This window comes from Parasteatoda tepidariorum, chromosome 10 (assembly GCF_043381705.1).
Source record: "Parasteatoda tepidariorum isolate YZ-2023 chromosome 10, CAS_Ptep_4.0, whole genome shotgun sequence".
Classification (NCBI taxonomy): Eukaryota; Metazoa; Arthropoda; class Arachnida; order Araneae; family Theridiidae; genus Parasteatoda; species Parasteatoda tepidariorum.
Window position 1 is genome coordinate 2,292,403 of NC_092213.1, and position 17,311 is coordinate 2,309,713.

The window sequence follows — 17,311 nt, forward strand, 5'->3', positions numbered from 1 at the left end:
AAATGATCTTATTAAACATAAAAAAAGCAACCGAACATCAAAATAAAGTGTTATTTAATTTTCATTTTATTGATATATTTTCATTTTATTAATATTATGGTATGCTATTTTTTTTAAGGCAAGGCAAAGATATAAATTAATTATAGTTGCATCAAGTGAAAAAATTGACCTCATTGAACATAAGCAACCGAACATCAAAAGTGTTATTTTTGAAAACATAAATAAATAAAAAATCTCCTTCTTTGTATCCGCGTTTGCTCAAACCGGGGAAATCTGCCGGTTAAAAATACAAAAAAAGAATTCAAAATTTAAAACATTTAAAATTATCAAACGAAAAAGAGCAGAAATATAAAAAATACCGACGAAGAAAACGAAGTAAATGAGCAAACACTCGTTTACTGCGCATGCGCGGTTACTCTAACCGGGAATATCTTTAGTTTAAAGTTACTTAACTCTGGGTTAGAGTAACTCGCAGTTACGCACACGGTGAAATGAAATTTTGGACTCTGACCTAGAGTTGCTCTCATAAAACCTGTTTTGAACTCTGACTGAGGGTTAGGGTCAATGGTGAATACGGGCGTAAATGTTTCCATTTTTTTGTATATGAATAATGTAGATTTTCAAATGGGCATAATTTATTTGAAAACTGAAAGGATTTTTTTTTTTGCATTATCTTGTTTTACTACATAAAACTAAGTCAGATTACTCCTGACAATGCTTCATTAAAACTGCCTATTATTAGTAAAATGTTAGTGCAAATTTTTTTCAGCCCTGTTAATTCAAAAATAATGCAAAACAAATTTATGATTTTTTGATTATTAAGTTTCATAGTTTAAAAATAAAAATATCTAAGGGGTTCCAATATAATTATATACATTTTAAGCATAAAATAAATATACATGGTATGTATGTTAAGTTTAATTTCCGTTCTCTTTCTTAAAATCTAAAAACTGCCCAGAGAAGATTTAATTACTATTTTCTAATCATTTTGATAATAATTACTTTGTGAACATGTTATGTAAACAGAAAAGAAATCATAAAATACTAAGATTGTTCTATAGTTGCAAAAATGCTTAATAATAATAAATTGTAAATTTGAAGTAAAATAACATATCGGCAGAGAGCGTTGATTTATTTAGAAATTTTATGAAAATTTCTAAGTGAAGAATAGTAAAACCAACAAGTTATTTTATATCAACATAAATGGAACGGAAATTGTATTAAATGGAATATGTGTACGGTTTGGTCAAACTAATACAACTTTTTAAAATATTTAAACTATGCTCTATATTAATTACATAATGAACTAATTTTTTTTATTAAACAATTATAAATGCTATTTTAAGAATATACACTTTTTTAAAGTGCATATTTTATATTTTGCCTGTATGTCTCAAATTAAAACCTCATACTTTTTATTTACTATAGGTATATAAAAACTTTTAAACAGAATGAATTATAAGAATAAGATTATTTTATATTTATTTTAATTGAATATCATAACATATAGAATAATTTGTTTCAACTCAAAATAAAACTGTTGAACAAAAAATGTGTCATTACAGTAATATAAATAACAATAAAAAATAACACTCACTCAAAAACTGCAAAAATGATTGAAGGTTTTTGATTAGCAATTCAACTTTAAAATAAATCAAAAAGTAATTGTGCGTTCAGAATAAAATACTATACAAAAAGTCAATTTTTAAATACTCAATTAATATTAAGTTAATGGTCAAGAATCAGTTTGTCTGATACTAATGCCACTATCTGATAATAAGTGTGGATCACTTAGTAGGTCTTCAACGTTTTGTGCTTGAGAAGATATGCTTGGTGGATATTCTTCAGTTGATTCATCATTTCTAGCAGTAAATGGGAAAATACCCGGAAGTTCTTTGACCGGAGGTGTGTTTGGACGACTTAAAAATGGTGAACTTTTGTTGCAGGGAATTTCCTCCGAGTCGCTGCTAGAAATTTTCATGCCTTCCATTACTTGATTTAGAAGCAATTGTAATTTATCCTGTATTTAAAAACATTTAAGGATATTTTAGAAATTAGAACTAAAACATGAAATTTAAAGGATATTTTAAATAGAAAAATCCATAATTAAAACATTAAATTAATTATATAATTTAATGATACAATCATGTAATTAGAACAGAACTATAATAAATTTTCGCGCAACATGTAGAAAGTTAGCAGCCCTGAATTCGAAAAGTTATGTCATTAGAACATCAAATATATTTAAGGCTTAGACAATTATGGAAGAGCAATATGAAGCATTTAGAAATAGAGTTTGTGAAGCAATAGATATTTTAATTTATGTTTGCAAAACAACAATAGCCCATTGTGCAGCTCTAGTGTGACGTAAATGAACTACAACAACAACAAAAGCAAAACAACAAATTATTTCAAACTTGATGCCAGGGATAAAACCAGCATTCTTTATTTTAAAAAAATTAAATATGCATCTAATATCCTTCGAAAAATTGAAAACACATTGGTATCTGAACAGTAAGTTTTAATATATGTGCAGATTTTTAATTTATATAAACACTAAAATATAATTAAAGCAAAATTGAAAAATATATTTTACATATTATATATAAATATATTTTATACATAACTTTAGATGAGCAAATGTACAGTAACGATAAAAAAATTTCAACACTTGAGTTATTGTTTATTTTAATTTTTATGTAAATACCATTTTTTTATTGTGTAGGCATTTATATTTTTTTCTCCTAATATGGAATCAGTTTTTGTCTATTCTGCTCTAAATAAATGAATTCTTTAATACATAAATATAAAAACATCTACTTAAATAAGCATATATTATGCTTCCTGGAATAACCTATTGAATACAGTTGATAACTTTCAACGTTTGACAATTTGTAAGGTTTAGCTCAACAATTAGGAGGTTAGTTTTCGCCAATGGAAAAAGAAGTTTGTGGAGATTCATTTATTGAAGATTAGAAGCATTGAACAAAAATTCAATATATTTGTGTAGAAGTATACAAGCATTAAGAAGAATAACATAGCAATTGAAGAGCAAGTTAACTTGACTGTGGATGTAATGAACAAAAATGAGTGATTGGAGTATTCATACTCTCATAATATCGATGCCACCAAAAACTATATCTTAATTATTATTGGTTATATATCTTAAAATAACTTAATTTAAAGATAAACAACCAACTAACAGAAATCCTAACCTTACAGCTGACAACTAGCAATATGCTTTGCAGTTAACACAAAAGGTAAAGAAAAATAATCACCAATATAAGAGTAAAATTAATGAATAGGAGCATTTGATTGTGGCAATCATAGAACGTTACTAAAATACGTAGTCCAGATAAAACTGTAATTTAAGTAAAAACATTTTTTTTTTTTGATAAAATAATCATGACTGTTTCACATCTTACCAACATCTATTTGTAATGCATCACATTTAGTAGTGCAATATTATTTTTTGTTTAAAACTTAAAATCTTTAACTAAAATAATTTAATCAAATGATTAACAAAGCATGAACAGAATATTACACAGAAACATTACATACTTTGTTGTCATCTTCTTGATAAAACTGCATATGAAAGTCAAAAGCTTGCTGGATAGCTCTGAAAATGAAGTTTATTTAAAATCAATTAATTGTATAAGGAAGTAAAAAAATATGAATAATAATAAAAATCAATGTTCTATACCGATCAGAATAAACTCCACTTCTTAAAATATGTTCTGTAACTTTACTCAAAAATTCAAGATATTTGTCTTCATCATTTCTGTAAATTAAACTATTATTGAAGAACACATAAGCTTAAAAAATAAATAAATTAGAACTAGAAAATAAGTTAGAACAGGATTAGTAGATAAGCTAGAACCTATGTTACATAACATATAACTAAAACAAAATGAATTTAGCTAGTAAATGAGTAAGTTAAAATGTATATTACATTGCATAGGAACTTAACACAAAATAAGTAAAGGTTAATATCACAGTTTACAAAATATTGCAAAAATAGCAAATTTAAAACTAAGGCTCATATTCGGAAATCTCGTTAAATAATTTAGAAAGGTTTCTTCATTCAGAACAACCTTTGATGATATACATTCTTGATCTTTAAGATGCAACAATTATCAGAGAAACCTTTTTTGTATATGGCTGTATTAGGAAAGATCTTGATTATCTTTTAATTCAAAAATAGAGATTCCACTCATCTGTAACTTCATCAAAAGAATCTGCTATTATTACTTGAAGCAAAATATTTACATAGGTGGTATTTCAAATTATTTATACATTATGGGATGTAATGTACTATATTTTGCTCAATGACCTCACTGTGTAGGAAAAATAGGAGTATTTTAATGATATAGGATGTTTTAAAAATATACAAGATTCATAGGAGGATCCCTATAAATGAAGAAGCAAATGCTTTGACAATGCTTCTTCATGCTTAAAAACTGGCAGTCTCGGAACATAAAAATCTTTAGCATGACCAATAGGGAAAAATGATTTTGATGAAGAAAAACTATCAGATTGAAATTTAGAAAATGCAACAATTATTACATAGAAGGTTAATTCTTAAAATATTATAAACATAATAAAAATTTATCTACATCCTGAGCTCACAGGTTTGGCAAATAAATTTCATTTCATTTAAATGAAATACCTTGCATAAAATGTTTGTTTAAGTATTTCCTCAATTTTTAAAATCAAAGGCTTGAAAATGAATTTTTAATAAGACTGAATGATACTGTACCATAATAAAACAGAAGTGCCTACTTTCCAAACTATCTATCAGTAATCAGAAGTATAACATAGAAATATATAAAATTAGTGTTAACTAAATTCAATCTAGCACGATCTTAAGATGTATATACTACTTTATTCTATATAATGGTATACAGGGTTTGAAAAAACTCAGGTCCTTTCAGGAATATTTAAAAATTTTTATTCCTGAGTCAATAATGAGATTATAAGATTTGTTTCTAATATGAAAGTGAAATATTTGCTAACTATTAATAACTTTTTTTTGTTGCAATGTAAGCATTTTTTGGGAAGTTTCAGATTGCTACGTCATTATTTTCATTTCTTAACGAAAAACAAATTGTTGCATTAAATTCTCTTAATTAAAGGATCCCAAAATTTTTTTATTGCATTAACATAGTTACTGAGTCTACTGAAATAAAATTTAAACTTAATCCTTTTGTTCGGTTACCATTTCAACTTAATATTCAATTTTGTTTAAATGTCTATTCAACTTTTGGTGACGATAAAATCAATTTAATGTTTTCACCAGATTGTTTAGTAACATTGCGTAAAATCAATTTCCTAATAACAGTTTTGTATTCATTATTTTAAGTGCATAATTTGGCAGGAAGCAGTTTTACATAAAGCTAATTATAAAAGTAAATATAACATATTTACTGTTTATTGATTGCAAAATGTTAAAGTTACATACCTAAACTTCTTTCTTCAGAAAGATTTCTAAAACCTAATTCAATTTCAATGCAATCATAAAAACTGAATAACAAAGTTCATAGATATTATCAAATTATATAAAAGCAATTTTTTAAGCTCTATAATAATATATAACTTAAGTTATAAATTATACCTTGAAGCTTGCATAAGAAAATTCAATAACTTTTTCAAGCTTAATAATTTTATTTTCATAAAAACTGAAAATATTTCATAAATAGAGTAAATTGGTTTCATTATAATTTGAACCACTGAAATTTGCCTAAATATTTAAAAAATGCAAAATTAATATCTCAAAAGTTAAACACTGTAATGAAAATTCAATAAATAAAAATATAATAACGAAATTTTCATATTAATTTAAAAAAAATATTCTTAAGATTTTAGGAATTACAATTTCCAATGTGTTCTTAAACAAATACTTCAAATTTCCACCCTAATTAAAGGCGCATTAACTTTTGAAACAATCTGAATGCATTTTAATTTATAACAAGTTAATGTTAAGTTAACTCATCAGCGTAAAATCTTCATTCAATGGATTCCCTCTTACATAGGCCTCTTTGGTAATGAAAATGCTGATCTTTTGGCCATGCAGGGAGCTTCTGATAGCACAATTTCAAGTCGACCTTTGACCTTCCCTGCGATTTGCTCAAGATCAGAACCACTAACCAACAACTATGGAACATCCCTCCGGCCCACTCTTGGTATAATGGACAGACTCCTGGTGGGGCACTTACCATAGGGGCTGATAGAGCCATACAGTCCACTATAAGTAGGTTCATAAGTGGACACATCAGGTGTCTCTCTTTTGAGCTTGGGCGAAAGACCTATTCAACGTGCACGAGGTGCAACTCTGCACAGGCTTCTCCCGATCACATTTTACACTGTCTTGGACTGGAAAAGAAAGATCTCTACTCTGGTCCCTTACTTGTATTTGATTTCCTGAAGACTTTCGAGCTCATTGACTTGGTCTAGCCTGCGGCTGACCAAGAGGAATAAGTCAACAAAACAACAAGTTAATTAATTTTCAAATGTTTCAAGTATTTGTTTAAATGACAATAATTTACAATTATTTTGCTTTTGTAGTAAAACCTATTAGTACAATAAATTTTGAAAATATCCACCTTTGAAAAAAATTGATGTTTTCAATGTGAGCCCATTTTGGTAAACCATAATGGTATTATGCATGAATTTACTACATAAAAAAAAAAGTTACTTAGAAAAGGTACTAAATTAAAAATGATACAATATTGTAATTCTATGCATCATTATAAAATTAAATTGAATAATTTTCTAGTTTTTAGTTAAATTAAAAACAGCCATCATTGCCTTTTTATCATTCTGCATCTAATAATCTCACAGCATTTCAGAATTAAGTTTCTGCTTTTTACCTTTTCTCTAAGTTTTAAAATAGATTGTTAGATGAGTTTCTTTTTTTTTTCGTATTTAATTAACATATATCCAGTCATTCTATCAAATTGTTTTTGTTTCCTTTCCTTATTATTGTTTTTTAAATTGTTTAAGAAACAGAAGAAATTAAAATCATAATTTAGTAACAAACAACAAAATTTTGTAATTCTTGGTAGTTAGAGAAAGAAAAGAAAAAAATAAAAATTTTAAACAGATTATGATGGGAGTTTTCAAAAACCTTTCTTTTTATTACTCAACCCAAAGACTGCAATTTTGGCTATGAAATTGTCATGTTACAAATAAAGCATAATAGTTAGCACTGATAAAAGTATTTGCACAATACCTATCCGCAAACTTGAAAGAAGAAAATAAGATGTTTTACCTATTTGGACTTTCTTTTTTGCCATTGCTCTCAAATTTAACTCTGTTCTGGTGGATTAAATAATCATGCAATCTGTCATTAAGATTAAAATTTCTTTCAGAGGATGTCTTCATGTTGATCTGGGTTTCAACATCCTCTGGAGGATTATGAAAATCTTTTTCTTCTTCTTTTGAATCTTCCTCTGAATCTTCACCATGGTAACTTTCAAAAGTCTTAATTTAAAAATAAAAAGTATTAAATTGATTTATCACATTTAGTCCTTAAAGCTATTCAAAAATAGGTGAAGATTAAAAAATTCAAGTTTACTAAACACAATATTTTAGTTTAAAATTTAAAAAAATTCAACTAAAAAAAGAGGATATGTTAGTTAGGATTGATAATAAAAAGGGCAACTTCAGTTTCTACAAGAGACTCGTGAGTAAAAAATTAAATATTTGCAATAAATAAAATATTCCAGAACATTTTCTTAGACGTAATCCACAAAATAAATATGTTGAGGAAACTTGTTGAATTCAGTCATTAGAATATATTAAGAAACTTTCCAGATATGTTGATTTTTAAATTTTCTAATAAAAAAAATAGAAGCCAACATCTACAAAATAGAGAATCAGTACATGTATGATCCACACCACATATGTGATTTTTTTTAAAAATAAAAAAGATTTGTTTAATTTTAACTTTTATCTAAGTTCTATAGAAATAATTGAGAGTCAAAACTTTGAAATTTAACTACAATTATAGTTTAAAATAATACATAAAATTAATTTTACTTTCAGAGATAAAAAAAAGAATATTTTATATTTGTGTGAATATTTGAATAGAATTTTGCCATTAAATCACAACAAAAAAAAAGTTTTAACATGACAAAGTACAGGGATGAGAGTAGTCAGAAAGTAAAAAAGAGGAAATCCAAGAATGAATATATATATACAGTTAAACCTCCCTAACTCGAACCTCGATTTCACGAATTTTTCGATATCTCGAAGGAAAAAAAATTCCCTTCAAATTTCCTATACACTCAATGTTAAAAAAAACTTGATTTCACGATTTTTTTTTTCTAATTCCCCAATAACTCTAATTTTTTTCCACAAATAGTGTAGATTTTTTTTCTAAAATTAAAAAAATATTCCAAAAAAAATTAAAAATTTTAAGAATGGCTGACAAGGCATGGAATGATGTGTCTTCCTCTACGATAATTAATGGCTTTAAGAAGTCTGGATTCATTAAAGATCACGAAAGTAGTCAAACAATCAATATCGTTAATTCTGCTGAAAACTGCACCGAAAATGATTGGAATAGATTGACCGGACTCATGAAGCTTGATGACATGGAATTTCATGACTTTGTAAACGTAGATGATGCAGTAACAGTGTGTGGTCAGTGGGATGACAATGATATCATCGCTCAAACGAAAGCTTCTTGTGAACTATCAGAAGAAGAGGAAAAGAAAATCGAAGATTTACCGCCCAATGTTACTAACAAACAACCACTTTCTGCAGTGGACAATGTAAGGAGATTTATTGAGAGGCAGCCGAATATGTCAGAGGAGACATTTAAAGCTATAGTCCACTTAGAAAGTGTTATAGACAAACTTTCTTACACATCTCTAAAGCAAACAATAATTGAATCTCTTTTTAAATGAAAGTGTAAAAAGTGTTTTTAGAATAAATGTGGAATAGTAAATAAGGTATGTAAAGAGCATTTTTCTTTATTCTACCATCGATAACATGCGATTTTCGATAATTTGAATTTTCGATATCTCGAATTTTTTCTCTTCTCCCTTCAAGTTCGAGATATCGAGGTTCGACTGTATATATATACACACAAAAATTTGACAAAAAAAGTGTGATTTTCAAACTTGTATGTGATTATAAATCCCGATGATTAATTTTAAAATTGCATGAATATGAATTACATGCATGATTTTAAATTGAGAGAATATAAGGCTTTTAAATTACATGAATATGAAACTTTATATCAAATTTTAAAAAATGCGAAAATAAAAATCATGATACTTAATTTTCAGATCACGTAAATACGAATCACGATGCATAATTTTTAAATCCCACAAATACGAATCCCAATGTTTACTTTTTAAAGCACGTATAAATACAAAAATTTATGTTTAATATTACAACCGTAAAAACGAATCACATTGGATTTTAAGCTCGTATGAATACGAATTGCTACATAGGGTTTTAAAAGCGACAAATTGCAATATTGGATTTTTAAATCTCGTAAATAAGAATCGCAATGTACGATATTGAAATCGCCTGAATAAGAATCGCAACGCTCAACTTTTAAATCAGGTAAATATGAAAATCGATGTTTGATAATAAAATCGCGATTTTAAAAATGCATAAATACTAAACACGATATTGGATTTTTAAATCTCGTAAATAAGAATCATAATGTACGATGTTTAAACAGCGTAAATAAGAATCACAATGCGCAACTTTTAAATCAGGTAAATACGAAAATCAATGATTGATATTAAATTTGCGTGAATAAGAATCGATATATTTGCAGAGTCTGGACCTGGGATTTCTAAAAGGCTTGTTTGTATTGTTTTTGCTTAGACATAATAAATAAAAATTTCCAAGATTAATTGAGTGAGCAAATAAATATTTTCACCGCTAATCCACCTCTTTTTTTTCGTTTGCTTTCATGCCAGACAACAGGGTTGCGAGGTCTGAATTGCGAAAATACGAGCTATCCGGTGGGCGAATAAAAATACGGAAAATCTTGTTTTCTGTGCGTAAAAGCGGAAAAAATAGCTAATAAATAAGTAAAAATACGGAAGGGTTAGCAGCTAGGGCGTAGTTTGAATTTTCTGTTTGAAAATCGTAAATGAATATAATTATTTTATTTCAACAACTGAATTTTAAATTTAAAAAAAAAAAAAAAAAAAANACGACTGAGATTTTTTTTAAAAAAAAAACGGGATATTTATAAAAAAAAAAAAAAACTAAACTTTTAGAAAATCAGAGTTTTTGATAAAAAGGCTGACATTCGGGAGGCAAAAGCGAAAAAACCTCATTCCTGTATGAAGTTCAACCAGTTTTATCCCAAGGAAATGATTTTTAGAGAAACTTCAGAGGGAGGAATGAGGACTTCAATACTTTCGCTCTGAGGAAAATTAAATTCCTCATAAAATACTTTAACTTGTTCAAAAAAAAAATTTCTGCGGAAATTAGTGGGAAAAATGGAAAAATCTGAAAAAAGCAGAGATTCGCGAATCACATCCCTGAAAGTATTACAATAAACATTTTTTCTGTACTTTATAAAGAAAGATTATAAGCAATATTGTTATATAAACAATGCAATATTAAAAGCATCATAAAAAGTGTCATTTCATGCAAAATAAAGAACTATTTATCATTTTCAAATTACAAATGGAGAATTATGTTATGTAAATATAGTTAAAACAATTCGGAAAAAAAGCACAAATTATATCATAAAAACAGACAGGCAATCTACTGCAATGAAGCATATTTAGTTTGAAAACACAAACAATTCAGTATATCAACATGGAAGAAGCTTCAGTGCAGTACTGGCACAATCACAAATCTGTTTAAATGAAATTATTTGTGCTTTTTTACATCAGTAATTCAGCTTTCAAACTATAACACGCCAAAAACTATAGAGGGGACGTGAAAATTAATGAAACAGAGAATGCGCCACATCCCCTGGTAGTGCATACCTCCAGCGTGGAAAAAAATTGCACCCCAGCAGATTTATGTAGGCAAATTTACAATCTAACTTTAGATTATAGAAAAAAATTGTTCTTTCCCTTTGTTAGTAATAACTGGAGGAGAATACCAGAATAATTTTGCAAAACAAATTACATTGTTGCTTTGTTTCATCAGCCCTAATTAAAAACCTTGTAGGTTCAAATATAACTTCTTGATTTGAAATTCTTTCTTTTGTCAATCAAACGAAAAAACAATATAATCACTGTGAATATTAATCAATAGACAAAAAGGTTGAGAGGTCATATTTTAAATAAAGGCACACTATAAGCCAAAAGGGACCCAGAAACATGAAAGTCCTGGTGTCCTAAAAAAAAAAACCTGTGATTTCCAAAGTCTAGCAGAATCACTACATATTGCTTTAACTTTATTGATTTATCATATTATATTCCAAAAAAAAAATTACGTCTGAAGAATTTTCACTGCTTTTTTTCTTTCTTCTTACAGGAGGCTGATAGCATCGCATTTCTTTTAGTTTTGATTTCACAGCAGTGTCTGCCACTACTCTAGGAGAAAAGGGTTTTTTTGATTTTGAAAAGCAGTTCACATGAGTGTCCAAAATATCACCGTTTAAAGTTCGTCTTTTATTCATCGAGGTGGCGAGGTGGGAATGTTCTTTTGACGATTCTCTCGTGTAAGCAAATGGGTGGGATAACAGTTCACCTTGTCTCAGAGCTTCCAGGTACCAAGTGATTTTATCATCTGTATTATTGCCAAAACTAACTAATGGTATGCTGGTCTGTATTGCTCTATTTACAGATGAAGCATTTAAACTTGCATTATCTTCCTGTAAAGACAAACATGTGGTCACAGAATAGTTAAAAAAGGTTTTACTGCATTCCAAAAATAAATAATTTAAAAAATCCATTAAAAAATTGAGAGCATTTTAAAAAGTTGAATTAACGAATAACCTTTATTTAAATTACTTAAAAACCAATTTTTAGTTTATCTATTACATTAGTACACGAATTTAAAATTTGCTAAAAATGTTTACTAGATGAAATAGTTAAATAAAAAAAATATGAGGAAAAATAGTGCCCCCCTCCTTCGAATATCATGTAATTACTATGTAATAATTCAGTAACCACTGAATTTAGCATGAATATAAATAAGAGATTCTAAAAAAAAAAACTCAATACTTCATCGGATAAGAAAGGTTGAGGCCTCGATGAAGAATGGGACACAGCATTAAATGTTTCTTTGAGTTCAGATGATTTAGATTGGCTTGGTGATTTTCTCCATAATTTCTTTTTCTGCTGACCAACAACTATAAAAATAATTAAAATAATCTTATTGAACAACTTCAAAAATGATCCCATTTAATTTTTAGTAATACTTAAAAAATGTATAAAAGATAAAAATATTCTTTATGCTGTAAATGAAAAAGAAGTTGATAATTTTAAAAAGGTGAATTAGTTTAAAATCCTGTATTGAATATAGATGAAAAAAGTAATAACATTTTTCAGTGTTTAAAAATGCATGCTACAAAAATGTATTGTTTCTATATAAATAGTTTTTCAAAACCTCCTTGTCGATAATGTAGAGCTGCACTCCCTTCACAGCTCTTTGAACCCTTCTGAAGATCTTCCAGAAGTTTTCTTCCATTTCAACCTTCCCGCTCCTGTCAATAAGAAGGAATTCCTGCCCGAACATCTAAAGCAACTGGCTCTCGAAATTATTCACTCTATTCCAAAACAAGACGCAAAAATTTTCACTGACGGCAGCTAATTTGATAGTCATGCTGGTAGCGGAGTCTACATCGAGACTCCTGATGAAAAATTTTCCCTCTGCCAGCGAAACCCAGACTTCTGCTCTGTTTTCAGAAGAGAACTTATGGATATCAACAGGGGTCTGGAATTTGTTATGCAAAATGACCTTTATTTTAAAGACCTTTGGATATTCTCTGATAGCAGCAGCTCCCTGCAATATCTCAACAACCGGACCCAAATTGGCGACAAAACTTGTATTTTCATCGTAAACAACCTAAAACTCTTGTCCCTCCAACATAATATTCACCTGCAGTGGGTTCCTTCTCACGTCGGTATCTATGGTAATGATTTAGCGGACAGCCTAGCTAAAGAGGGTTGCAACCAACTGCACCCTACCTCTTCTGATCTTACCTATCTTTAACTTTACTCCCTGAAGAAATCCCAGCTTCTCAGAGACTGGTTGATTTCCCCGACCCACCATTGGTACAAGGGAAATAAGCCTGGAGCTTCTTTGACCCTTCCCTTTGAAAGGAGAGTCTGCACCACCATCTGCCGCCTAGCTACCGGCCATCTTAAAGGTTTACTATTCTCTGAGGGAACTAAAACCTACCCCCTCTGCCCTAAATGCCATATACACCGGGCTTCCACCGATCACATCCTGAACTGTCTTGGTCTTCTCTGGGAAGACATTTACTCTACTCCTCTTTTGGTGTTTGATTTTTTTCAGGTCAACGGGTTCATAGATCTGGTCTGACTTCGTCAGGCCTGAAGAGGATAAGCAACAACATGTATTGTTTCTAATCAGGGATGGCAAGTTTTTGACACATGACGGTTTATACCATGGTTACCGTCATGTCAAAAACCCCTCTGTCAAAAACCCATAGTTTTGGTAAAACTGTATTTTTATTTGAGTTTAACTGCTTATAATTTAAAACTAATTCATTTTTGGGCAATAAAATTAGAAAAAAAGTTGTTAAAAGATATTTAAGGACAGATTCTTGCATTTTCCCAACATGATTATATCAAAACATACTATTTGAAGTGAAATATTAGGATATTAAACAAAATTTTCAACATTTCCAAGCATCATTTTGTTTGGCATATTACATTACTGAAGAATGTCAAGTCACTCTTGACTTAGAATTTGTTAGTAATTACAAGTTTTCAAAGTTTTGTTTAGCTTATTTCCAATATTTAAGAAATGCCAAATTTTAAATTCTTCTTTTTAGTTCTTGAATTTATTAATAGTTCCAAGCTTTTTTTGTTTGTTTGTTTATATCTAACAATTAAGAAGTGCAAAATTTTGAATCCTTTGCATATCAAGCTATAGTGATAAAAGTAAGTATCACTATTTTCAATAAGTATATTACAATATTTCTATATGAATGTATATCCTTCTATAAGAATGCATGTATATAGTTGCAAAATCAATAGCAATCATTTACAACACTCATTTATAAAGGCAATTATGTGAAAATAATATATTGTCCGCTATATGCCATAAATTTAAAAAAACAGTAGGTTTTTGACGGTTTTTACCACTGTCATGTCAAAAACCAATTTTTGACGGCAAAAACCCAACCCTGTCTCTAATTATAGTAGATTAAAACTTCAATATTAATCTAAGACAGCATATTATTTTTAAAAACAACTCGGCCAGTAATTGTCAATAGTATAAGTTATGAATATATGTAATGTAACAGAAAAAATCAAAAATTTGGTAAATTTTAAGCTTTAATGGCAAAACTTAGCTATCACCAAAGTTGCTTGGTAAAAGTCCAAAGTATGCTTTAATATGGTTCCATTTCAGCCACTGCAGGAAAACAGGAGTTACCAATCCACTTTGTTGGAATCTAGGTTTTACCGATAAAACTTATGATTTCGAAAACTTTTTAAAGATAAATCCTAGGTTTTACAGGTAAAAACCCAATTTTGAATAAACAATATCCTTCAATCAGCAACAAATACAAATTATATGAACAATATAAATTGAAATAGCAAAAGAACAGGCAAAATATACAATACCACTTATATAACTTTGCAATGACTGAGGTGCAAATGTATCTACAATACCTAAAATTATTCAATAAAACTATATAAATAAATATCAGTTTACAGTTGTTACTTAGTCTTAGCAAAAATCAATATGTTTAAAAATAGAACAAACCTTTAGCTCTTGCAATCATTTTCTGATGAGCATCAAGCTGTTGTAGAGCTAAATACTGACTAGTGATATTCTGACTTTTTGGACACAACACTGCAAAAAGCATAAAAAGATTTCTAAAAAAAGCTTCTCAATTTAGAAATTAAACATTTTCAGGTTACTCACCGGAACTCTTATTGTTTAAATGGCTAAGTCTAACAGTTTGAGCTGATGACAATTGAGAATCAAAAAAGTCCTCATCTGAAAAATTTGTAATCAAATATTTTTATACAATAATTTTATTGTAAAGTTAAAATAAATAAATTAATGAGGTAAAATAATACTGATGAGAGCACTGAGGGTTATTTTTGTCGCTCTTTTCTTCACTCTAAGATTGCTGCCTATTTTTTGTAATATCTGTTAAAGATGATTCTTAAAATGAAAATAAAGCATTTATCAAGCTCCTGCTTGACTTCATGTAAAAAGTAATAAAAATAAATAAATAATAAAGAGAGAGATTAGATGTTGCTAGACACAAATCTTAACATTTATATCAAAATTTTTTAAAAAATATAAAGACTAAATAGAGATAAAACTGTTCCTAATGTGAACTGTTATAATATTATACAGTTATCATATATTGTTATCAAGTAATTTTACTTCACATTTATTACTATTTATCAAATCCAGTTACCCTTAGCATATTAATAAAATGCGTTTGCATAAAATTTTCATAATTATATATTTTCTAAACAAAATGATCTTTCTTATCAACTCTAAAGAAAATCAAGAGGGAAAACCCCTTTATATAGCATATTCTGACAGGAAAAAACACTGTTTCCCCCTAGCATTTTCTCTGGGTAATGCCTTTTGAGAAGGTGCAGGTTTTCCAAGTTATTTACTTCCACACTTCAGTCATTTTGCAAAACATAACATGACAACCGAATCACAATTTTTTTTATTTTATTTTACAACTAATGCTGAACCGTCGGCCCAATTATTGGGTTTACGACTACTAATTTTCAACTCTGTAGCCTTGTCATTTTGAACCCAATCCAGAAGACAAAGGAACTCCTAGATCAAGTATTGGGAGAAATTTGCCTTTGTGGAGGACTTTTTGATGGAACTAACCCTCGTTTGCACTACATGGAAAGGAAACCCACGAGAACCTCCCACGATTCGCCTGACGGTAAAGGGACTCTGACCTAGGATTCGTCTACCACTGAGGATATTTCACGTCAGCACTGTGGACGGTGCAAGCCGGATGCGTAATTCGTATCGGCCCGCCATCGCAGGGATTCAAACCCAGGTCATCTCATTCAAAGACAAATGCTCTATCCCGAGCCACCACAGCTCAAATCACAATTTTTATTATTATTTTATAACCGAAATTGAACAGCCGACACAATTTTTTGGGTTTACGACTCAAGCACGTAGGTATAGTTTTTTCATGGGGGGTGTTTTGTGATTGAAGAATTTATTAACTAGATGTAATTTAATTAAACCAGTTACATACATACAAGTAAACTCATTTTGGTTTTGATAAAATAATCTAATACAGAAATTTTCACTGTAAGCTTCATTTGAAACTAAGAATCACAACCAGTGATCTAAATGAGATCAAAATAAAGGCAAGACATAAACGTCGTTGATCGCTTCCCTTCGATTGGGACATAAGCGAAATTCAAATAAAAAGAACATTAAAGCAAAACCACCGTTATTGTCAAAAATTCACGTATAAAATATCAATAAAAATTCATCTGTTCACCGCAAATTATAATGCGTTTAAGCAGCCAAAATAATATATAAAAAAATGAATTCTTTACGAAGTAGAATATATGGGTAATTTTCAGAAAATACGACACATAGGAATTTTTTTTAAAATTTTTAACCTTTTGGATTGGAATACTATATTTTTTTTAAAAAAATACTAGTTTATTAAGGTTACTCTAATTAATACCTTATAGAGAGCAATGTACAATAGTTAACAGGCATTTAACAGTTTGCAATTATTCCTTGGCATTCAAGTGCCAGAAAAATTACAATTTGTAATTTTATAGCTTTTACTTCCATGTTCCATTTCATTTTTAGTTAGTCTTTGTGCTATTAATCACAAGACTTTATTAAACAGCTTAGATAGAATAATATAGTTTATATTAATTATTTAGAGAACGCAGGAAAATGACAATGTGTAAAATCATTCCAAAAAGCTAATAATAATGGTGTTAAATAAACTTTAAAAAAATTTTCATTTTATTCTATGATATCAGATTTCAATGGCAGTTACATTAAATTGTAGCATTTATCGAAAATTACTCGTAGATATTGGTATGTTCGCAGAAGTCGGTAAATGAATATATCTTACGACAAATTTTTGTTTTTGTTTATTTCAATAATATCCTGTTGAACTACGTTATTAACTAGAAGGTGTAAAACT

At 28.8% G+C, this 17,311-nt stretch overlaps 1 protein-coding gene across 3 annotated transcripts in view; it reads right to left on the reverse strand.

Annotated features, from left to right (window-relative positions):
• Positions 1–1,465: 1,465 nt before the first annotated feature.
• LOC107451830 (spermatogenesis-associated protein 7 homolog) overlaps positions 1,466–17,311 on the reverse strand; it is a 20,653-nt gene continuing 4,807 nt past the window's right edge. The window contains exons 2-10 of one of the 3 annotated variants that reach the window (XM_016068063.4): positions 15,061–15,135; positions 14,899–14,988; positions 14,757–14,804; positions 12,162–12,289; positions 11,429–11,809; positions 7,271–7,482; positions 3,704–3,781; positions 3,562–3,619; positions 1,466–2,020 (exon numbers count right to left, since the gene is read on the reverse strand). In XM_016068063.4, the coding sequence (XP_015923549.1) occupies positions 1,736–2,020; positions 3,562–3,619; positions 3,704–3,781; positions 7,271–7,482; positions 11,429–11,809; positions 12,162–12,289; positions 14,757–14,804; positions 14,899–14,988; positions 15,061–15,135 (1,355 nt within the window). In that variant the 3' untranslated portion in view covers positions 1,466–1,735. The remainder of the gene's footprint in view (positions 2,021–3,561; positions 3,620–3,703; positions 3,782–7,270; positions 7,483–11,428; positions 11,810–12,161; positions 12,290–14,756; positions 14,805–14,898; positions 14,989–15,060; positions 15,136–17,311) is intronic. The other 2 variants (XM_016068064.4, XM_043049791.2) reach the window with 2 other exon arrangements.